This window comes from Pavona decussata, unplaced genomic scaffold (assembly GCF_977016875.1).
Source record: "Pavona decussata unplaced genomic scaffold, jaPavDecu1.1 SCAFFOLD_104, whole genome shotgun sequence".
Lineage (NCBI taxonomy): Eukaryota > Metazoa > Cnidaria > Anthozoa > Scleractinia > Agariciidae > Pavona > Pavona decussata.
Genome location: NW_028145518.1, coordinates 159,839 through 170,000, shown reverse-complemented (window position 1 = coordinate 170,000; position 10,162 = coordinate 159,839). Strand labels below are relative to the sequence as shown.

The 10,162-nt window shown below is 33.4% G+C and overlaps 1 protein-coding gene across 1 annotated transcript; it reads left to right on the top strand.

Annotated features, from left to right (window-relative positions):
* Positions 1-7,495: 7,495 nt before the first annotated feature.
* LOC146471418 (uncharacterized protein KIAA1958-like) lies at positions 7,496-9,515 on the top strand. The gene is made up of 2 exons (XM_085120915.1): positions 7,496-7,767; positions 7,885-9,515. The coding sequence occupies exons 1-2, from the start codon at positions 7,650-7,652 to the stop codon at positions 9,123-9,125; spliced, it is 1,359 nt and encodes a 452-aa protein (XP_084977041.1). The 5' UTR covers positions 7,496-7,649; the 3' UTR covers positions 9,126-9,515.
* The last annotated feature ends 647 nt before the right edge of the window (positions 9,516-10,162 follow it).

The following is a 10,162-nucleotide window of genomic DNA, read 5'->3' as shown; positions in this document are numbered from 1 at the left end:
GTCTCTTATAGAGAAGCGTTATCAAAGACCTACCGCCTTCACTTGTTAAGTCACAGTAGACTTTTAAAGGTTGGCCATTTCTCTCGGGGTCGATCCAGTGCCATCCGTTTTTGTTGGAGATTCCGACGTCCCAGATGTGTTTGCATGACTGAGCGGGATGGTTAGTAGTTAGATATATGAGGGTATCAACCCACGTTTCAAAAAATGATAAAAAATCCCATACAAATCCTTATAAATCCAATATTTTACCCAACCCCATACAAATCCTTATAAATCCAATTCTTGCATAAATTAACTAACACAGCCTTTGAATTTAACAATGAACTCCTGCAACGGAGACGTCAAAAACCTAAAAACCTAAATCCTCGGTTTTCAAAAACCTAAACTCAAAAACCTAAAAAACTAAAAACCTAAATTTAGCTTTTGACCTAAAACCTAAAAACCTAAATTTAGCTTTTGACCTAAAACCTAAAAACCTAAATTTTCCTTGCTTTTTTCAAAACTGGTTTAAACCGGTTATTCAATTTTATGTAACCTTATTTATATGAACAACCAATTTGATCACAATGATAAAACATATTTTATTCATCCAACATTTGAAAATTACGGAGCCTCAGTTGATGGTTATATAATCAATCGAAAAAGATTAGAACCTAGAAAAGGATATTTGTCTGAGAATGGCTATTATATAATTTCTCCGGGACGTAACAATACATGCCCCGCTCATCGATTCGTCTATGAGGCCGTAAATCAGACAAATATTTCTCCTGGATTGCAAATAAATCACATTGATTCCAATCGCCAGAACAATTCAATTGTAAATTTGCAATTGGTTACAGCCTCTGAAAATATGAAACACATGCACAAAGCCAGAAAAGAATTTTTGAACAGCTCATACTCTGAAGAAGAATTGCAAACAGTCAATAGATTAATGGAATTTCCACCAATGGAAGACAATGATTGCGAGTTTACACGCACAGAAAATAAAATAATCAATAAGATGTTTTACAGAATGTGTAACGATTTGGATGACAAAGATTTTCCACTCTACAGGGATTAATCATCAATGAATACAAGGGTTGTTTGGCTATATTTGATGTATTTTTGGGGTCTCATACATTTACTGTAATTTTTTTTACCTTAACTATTTAAAGCGATAATTATATAATACATTATTGTATGAGAGAAATGAAAAATCAAAAATCTGAAAATCAACTTTTGGATTCATCTACAAAAAAATTATCTAATAATACTATGATTATTAATGGTAAAAAATATTATATTCACCCAATTTACAATGAATATGGTGCTTCAAAGTCTGGTAAAGTTATTTATTTTCAGACAATGAATAAATTTTCTGGAACTAATAATCATACAGGGTATTTATTAGTTGCTGTTAAATCAAATGATAATAAACGAAAAACAATGCAAGCTCATCGATTCATCTGGGAATGCTTTTATGGTGTAATACCAAATGGAATGGTAATTGACCATGTTAATGATATCAAAGATGATAATCGAATAAAAAATTTACAATTGATGACACAACAAGAAAATAATTTGAAATCAGCTAAGAAAAGAGATTATGCATTTGCAGCAAATAATCACAAAAACCGGAAATGTGTTAAGGCAACAAATTGTGAAACTAAAGAAGTGAGTTATTTTAATAGTATGTATTCAATAAAAGAACATCTTGGAATTAATCCTGGATTGGTTAAAATGGTTGCCGAGGGATTAAATATGTGTAAAACGGCAATTTCCAAAATGAATCATCAAGCATACATTTTTGAATACATTGAACAAGAAGAATTACCAGACAATTATTTGAAATCATCCAATATTAGACCACGAAAATCAACTGATGAAGAAAAAAGAATTAAACATCAAGAGCGGGTTAAAAGATGGCAAAAACAAACATTTACATGCCCAAACTGCAACAAACAATTAAAAAATGGAAGTAAATATTTGCATAAAAAATCTTGTAATTAATTAGTTAGATTTTATGTTTGTAGTTAGTGACCTCCAATTTCATGAAAAATAAATGGAATTTGAGGCCATGTTGCCACAAAACAGAAACAAATCAACGAAGCCGTCAGTCCTTCCACAGATGACTGGCATGGATGTTGCCTCCAGTCTTCATCCATTAGCAAATCTGGAATCACAAAATAAAAATAATATAACATATAATATTATGAACAAAAATAATTTATCAAAATTAACGAAAGATCAATTAATAGCATTATTATTGGAAAAACAAAAACCGGTTCCAATGCCGAGAACCAAGAAAGTGAAACCAATACCCTATCCACGAAAATCAGTCAAACAAATGGTAAAAGATTACGAGAATACAATCATCAAGCCGCCAATACAATTCAGAGATCAACCAATTGTTCAACCAAGAAACAACATTATTCCTCCTCCAAAACAATTTGCTGATAAACCCAAAGCAGCACCAAGGACTAAGAAAATGGCTCCGATTCCTAGACAGAGAACTCAAATCACAGAAGTTGCAAGAGCATTCAAGGGATATAACAAATCTTATGAAGTTGGAATTAAAAATGAAACAGATCCTTTGATACAAATGAGTTCAACCAGATTAGCTATTGCTCATTTTATGAAACAATTATTAACTCAAATGAAAGGAATTAAATTTATTGAAACTTTGACAATTTATTTTGAACAACAAAAAGGAAACCAAACTGTCTCCAGAATTGGATATTTTAATAGTAAACCAAAAACAATAACTAATGCCAATGATTTTCAAGAATCTTTGGATGTTAATGTTGAACAAATTATGAATGATATTCACAAATGGATTAGTGAAGGTTCAGCTTGGATAATTAAATCAATCAATGGACATTACATTAATATTATCAAATATCAGCCTCTTACTGGAAGTTCTTACATTAAACTTCCAACTGAACTACAACATAACAAAAGTGGATTGATTAATCTCAAGAATAAAGACAATGAATGCTTTCGTTGGTGTCACGTTAGACATTTGAATCCACGAGAAAATAATCCACAACGAATCAAAAAAACTGACAAAGCATTTATGCCACAATTGAATTACCAAGGAATTGAATTCCCAGTTTCCATCAAACAATACAACAAAATTGAAATCCAAAACAGTATCAACATCAATGTTTTTGGTTATGAAAACAAACAAACTTATCCAATTTATGTGTCCAAAGAAAAGTTTGAGAATGTGATGAATCTATTGCTAATCTCAGAAGATGAAAACAAACATTACTGTCTTATCAAAGATTTTAATAGATTTATGTATCGAAAAACAAGAAATAAAAATAAAAAACATTTTTGTATGCATTGCCTTCAATGTTTCTCCAAGGAAGAAATATTGTTGAAACACAAGGAAGTATGTATTGAAATCAATGGTGTACAATCAATCAAAATGCCCGAAGTTGGCTCCAAAATAGAATTCAAAAATTATCATAAACAAATGCAAGCACCATTCGTGATATACGCAGATTTTGAAGCAATCACTGAACCAATTCATGGTTGTAATCAATCTAACCAACAATCTTTTACTGAAGCTTATCAAAAACACACTGATTGCGGTTATGGTTACAAAGTTGTTTGCTGCTATGATGACAAATATTCCAAACCAATAAAATATTATCGTGGAGAAAAAGCTGTTTACAAATTCATGCAAGCAATGCTTGATGAAGTCAAATATTGCCGCAATACAATCAAATACAAATTCAATAAACCATTAGTTATGTCTCCAGAAGATGAAGACAAATTCCAAAAATCAACATCTTGTCATATTTGTGGTAAAAAATATGAACCAAATGATAAACGTGTCAGAGATCATTGTCATATTACTGGAAAATTCCGTGGCTCAGCCCATAATCAATGTAACAGGGATTTTACAATAACTAACAAAATCCCTGTAATATTTCATAATTTGAAAGGATATGATAGTCATTTTATAATGCAAGAAATTGGTAAAATTATTGAGACCAATACTTATGTGGATAGAAAAGGTGAAACCAGACAACACAAAATTAATGTAATCCCAAATAACATGGAACAATACATGGCATTCATGTTGGGTTATAATTTAGTATTTATCGATAGTTTACAGTTTATGAATCAATCATTGGCAAATCTTGTAAAGAATCTACCAGAAGATGCCTTCAAATATACCAGTGAAGTTTTCAAAGGTCGTAAATTACAATTAATGAAACAAAAAGGAGTTTATCCGTACGATTATATGAGTAATTTTGATAAATTCAATGATACTCAATTACCAACCAAAGATGAATTTTACAGTCAAATGAATAATACAAATATTACAGATGAAGAATACAGTCATGCACAAAATGTTTGGAATACATTTCAATTGAAAACCATGGGCGAATACCATGATTTATATCTCAAATCTGATGTACTGCTGTTGGCTGATGTTTTTGAAAATTTCCGTAAAACATGTTTGGAATATTATAGATTGGATCCATGTCATTATTTTACATCTCCGGGATTATCTTGGGATGCAATGTTGAAAATGACTGAAGTCAAACTTGAATTAATCACGGATATTGATATGTATCAATTTGTTGAAAAGGGCATGCGTGGAGGAATCAGTTACATAGCCAATAGATACGGCAAAGCTAACAACAAATACATGCAAAATTGGAATCCAAATGAACCCAGTAAACATATCATGTATTTGGATGCAAACAATCTATATGGATGGGCTATGTCACAACATCTTCCAACTGGGAATTTCAAATGGTTGAATAAACAGCAAATAAAAAACATTAATTGGAAAACGATTCCCAAAGATAATAAGACTGGATATTTATTGGAAGTTGATTTGGAATATCCTAATGAATTACATGATTTACACAATGATTATCCATGTGCTGCTGAACAAATCAAAGTGGCACCAAATATGCTGTCAGAATATTGCCAAAGAATTGCAGAAAAATTTGGAATAACAAGTGGACAAGTCAAAAAACTGATTCCAACATTGGCAAACAAATCAAAATATGTATTACATTATCGTAATCTGCAATTGTATTGTGAATTGGGTTTGAAATTGACTAAAATATACCGTGTATTATCCTTTAATCAAAGTCCTTGGTTGAAGGCATATATTGATTTCAATACACATCAAAGAACTAATGCAAAGAATGCTTTTGAGAAAGATTTCTTCAAACTGATGAACAATAGTGTCTTCGGTAAAACAATGGAGAATATCAGAAAACGGGAAGACATTAAACTGGTGACTAATGAGAAACAATTATTGAAAATGACTTCCAAACCAACATTCATCAATAGCAAAATCTTTAATGAAAACTTGGTTGCAGTCCATAAAATAAAGGAATCGTTGACTCTCAATCGACCAGCATACGTTGGTATGTGTATCCTTGATTTGAGCAAAACATTGATGTACGATTTCCATTACAATTTCGTTAAAAACAAATATGGTAACAAAGCTAAGTTACTGTTTACGGATACAGACAGTTTGAAATATGAAATTGAAGCCGAAGATGTGTATCAAGATTTTTGGAATAAAAAAGAAATGTTTGATAACTCGGATTATCCATCAAATCATCAATTTTATGACTCCACAAATAAAAAAGTTATTGGAAAATTCAAAGATGAAGCCGCTGGTGTACCCATTACTGAATTCGTTGGATTGAGATCCAAAATGTATTCATATATCAAAGATAACAACAATGGTGGAAAAACAGCCAAAGGAATCAAAAAGAATGTCATCAAAAATGATATTCAACATTTTGATTACAAAGATGTGTTGTTCAATGAGAAACAATTATTTCACCAAATGAAAACAATCAGAAGTAACCATCATGAACTTGGTAGTTACACCATCAACAAGACATCGTTGTCATGTTTTGATGATAAACGATATTTGTATCCTGATGGAATACACTCATTGGCCTATGGTCATTATGCTATCCAATGATAGTATCAACTTGTGATCAAAACATTGCAACAAAAACTTGTGACAAAACTTGGTTTTTATTTGTTTTTTGATAAATATTTGATTTCGAGACTTTGTATCATCTTTTGTGGTTTTAATATTTTTGAAAACATTTTTGTGTAATTATATTATATACTATATTTATACAAAAATGAAATCCATTTTGAAAAAACCAAAAGATGTTTCCAAGCAGGTGGAATCATCTCTGTGCCAATTCCTGCATTGCAAAGATGAATGTGAATTTTGTGGATATCATGATGAATCCAAAGTTGAGAAACAACCATCAATGCCTGATTGTTGTGGATCACAGAATTTGAAAAACATGGAATGTCAATTAACGTGTGTTGCTTGTGGACAGGTTGTTGGTGAAGAATACAAAACAGAATATATCAATTTTCATGCCAATTTGTTCAAAATATACAAGAAAACAGTGTATAATAGAAAATACCATTTGTCGCATACATTAGATAAAATTATTTTGAAAAACAAAATTGAAATCAGTTGTTCAACCAATTTCAAAATTCATAAAATATTCGTTGAAATAAACAAAATACTGCCACAAATCAATGGTAAAAGAAAGAGAATAATCAGTTTGAAATATCTTTTGCATAGAATATTGCAATTAATGAAAATTGATTCTTCCCAAATAGAGTTGACAAAATCCAAAAAAACAATGAAATTATACAATGTTTATTGGGATAAAATTATGGACATTATTGGCCCCCAAATCATGCACATTATTAATCAAACATAAGTGAATATCTGATATTTTTTATCATATTTGTCACCCCATTTATCGACAATCGGCGAATTATCCAAAATGAAATCATCATTTTGAGTAAGCTTGTTTGTCAAATCATCTCTATCAAAATGTCCATTTCTCATTATTTCTTTTATTTCATTTAATAAATGTCCGTAAGTTTGAAAAGCATATTGGCATTGATAAAGTTTGATTTCAACTTTTTTATGCTTCATATAAGCTTGAATTATGACAGACACCGATGATATTGCCAATAATGAAGCTCCACTGGTTGCAACCGATGATGCAATACCACCAGTTGCAAATACAATGGATGAAATATTACCAGCGAATTCCCATTTTTTGAATCTTTTGTATGCACTTTTGTACATCCACATCTTTTTGTGATATGTCATGTAATAAGCTTTCAATTCATCAATTTCTTCTGTTGATAATTGATTTGAAATATGATTGAAATCAATTATTAATTTCTTCTTTTGCATATATTATATGGTTATCTTATTTTTGATGCAATAATAGAGACCAGTTATTTGACCCAAAAACATGCATTTTTTCATCCAATTGAATGTTTTTTTCTCATTAATGGTGTACATGTATCCTTTGTCACGATGATATCTGTTGTAAAATTGGCCATAAGCATCATGTAATATTCCATGTGATCTGATATATGGTTGCCAACCAAATAATCGATGGAGAATAGCTGTTAACCATCCATCTCCAGGCCCAATTAATCCGATTCCATCATGAATTAACTCTTTTTAGTATATTCTCAGCCCCGACTATTGCATTTCTAGCTCTCTAATTGGCTCAAAAACTCCGACTATGAGCCAATAGTCGGAGTTTTACCTAATATGGAAAATAGTGCGCCAAGTTTAAAAATTTTCCGCACGAAGTTTTTTACTTCAGCTCTCCATAATGACCGATACTGGCAGGTTTCAGGAGCTGTCTCCCACTAAACTTCAAGAGATACTAGACAATGCTGTTCCAGAAAAAACGAAGAAAGCCACAAAGTTCGGCATGAACATATTTAATGGTACGTATCTGAGAGTTTTACTCAAAAACAAGCAACAATTGTTACGTTCACTGTCGATATTTTGATAATTTTATAACTGCGTAACAACGACAAAAATTCTCACCTTGCTATTTACAGAATGGCTGTCAAGTCCTGTTGCCACAAAATTTTCAAAACGAATTGAAGACATGTCCAAAGAGGAGCTAAGTGAATGCCTTAAATGTTTCTACACCTCCGCAAGGAAGAAAGACGGCACGTACTACAAAAACACATCCATGAAGTCCATTCGAGCCGCCATAGATCGCTTTCTTCGCTCGCCACCAAACAACAAGCCTTTTTCTATCATCTCCGACGCTGTGTTTACCCAAGCCAATAAAATTTTGGATGCGTTTGTAAAGGATCTCAGAAAAACGGGTAAAATAGCTGGAATTGTCCACAAGAAAGCAGTGTCAAAAGATCAAATCCAGAGGCTCTTTGAAAGCGGTGAACTTGGGCCGGCCGACAGTCAAAATCCAGCCCAACTGCAGAGAACCGCATGGCTTTATCTCACCCTTTTCTTCGGACGACGAGGAAGAGAAAATCAGCGGCAGTTGAACCCTGGAATGCTCTCCCTAAGAACAACGCCACAAGGTGTCGAGTATTTTGAGTTAAACAGACGACAGCCAGGTTCGCTGCTCAGCACAAAAAATCATCAAGGCGGCCTTGGAGACTCTGAGGACGAAAGCGACGCGAAGATCTTTGCCGTTGCTGGTTCTCAGAGGTGCCCAGTGAAAACAATCAGGAACTACCTAGATCACCTGAACCCGAGTTCCGACGCTCTTTTCCAAAAGCCGAGAGACGGCCAAAGTCAGAAATTCAGTCCAGCAGATGACAAAATCTGGTATTGCGATTCGCCGGTTGGCTCGAGCACGCTGGACAACATGTTGAAAAATATGAGCAGGCGAGCTGGCATAGAGCCCCATCTAACCAACCACTGCCTCAGGGCGACAGCAGTTACAGTTCTGTCTGACCACAACTGTGAAACCAGACACATAAAATCTGTTACGGGACATAGATCAGACCAGGCGGTGGAATCGTACAATGATCGCCCATCCATAGAACAGCAGAAGAAGATGTCACACGTTCTCAGTGATTTTGTCTCAGCCAGAGCCTCTGAAGCTTCCCCATGCACTGGTATCTCTGCAGCTGAGAAAGAAAACGAATGCCATGGCCAGCAAGAACGGCAACCTCAAAGTGAAGGGACAGTTTTAGTCCAAAATCAGTTCGTAAATACCGAGGTTCGGCAAAGCGAGCGAAGAAGCTTTCCGCAGGTTTTCTTCAACTGCAATGTCCAAGTTCACAACCATTACGGAGGCGGAGAATCAGGAAAATCTTCCTGAACTTTGAACACTATTTGACCACTCGAGAGCTTCCGAAACTGTCTTTTTTCCTTGCATTTGAACGGTTGAATATTTCAAGGTTGATTTTCGTTAACAGTTGACCACAGTTTGTCGTAGCTGTCAAATTTCATTCAGCTCATCCAGTGATGTAATAATCAGGTGACCACGGCGCGCATGTGACCGGAAGTTGTATGCTCTTTTGACCGCTTTGTAAAATTGTTGAAATAAAAATCAGCGGCAAAAACTCGATTTGAGAATATACTAAAACAATTATTCCATTCGACCTTGTTGGATATGAAGTGATCATAACCAACTCGCGCTACGCGCTCGTTGGTTATTTATCACTTCATATCCAACGCGGTCTCATGGAATAATTGTTATGTAAACTTCATCAGGTAAACCTGTGTTGTAATGTTTTTCATACAAATATGTGAATATTACGATACTTTTTATCATGCATTCCTGTCTGGGTAATATTGGAAGACTCAATTTACGGTGAAAATCTATCATCGATGTTCGAATGTGTTCTTGCAATTCTGACAATTCTTTCATTATACAATTTGATTACAATATTTTTATAAAATAAAGTAACGGAGTCCACGACCTAGTGGTTATTGTCAGGTAATTGTATCCTAATATATTCAACAAAATACTTCATTGTCCAATCAGATGGATGATTGTTGAAGTAGCAATAATAGTTTTCAAATGACACATCAAAGAAGAATTCCAATTGATCAAATGATGATGACACCAAATCGGATTTGGAATGATGATATCTGTCATTTCTCCTGATATATGTGTTTGTCACAATAATCTCTTGCAATGTATTGATTCCTTTAATGTCATCTTTACTCAATAATTTTATCCATTTGTAATTTGTTTTTGGTATTGTACCACTTTTTCTTCCTATTCTCATTGCAACTTGATTGTTGAGAAACGTTACAGCTTCCTGAGCTTGTTGAGCTTTAAACTGAGCCAGAGCTTGTTGTATTTGTGTTTCAATATATGGTTTGATGATGTCCTCATTGTTGTTAATT

Bases quoted from the DNA above. Each gene is read 5' to 3' on its own strand.
- LOC146471418 (XM_085120915.1), top strand. From the start codon at position 7,650: ATGACCGATACTGGCAGGTTTCAGGAGCTGTCTCCCACTAAACTTCAA. The intron at 7,768-7,884 runs GTACGTATCTGA...TGCTATTTACAG, and splicing joins CGGCATGAACATATTTAATG to AATGGCTGTCAAGTCCTGTT.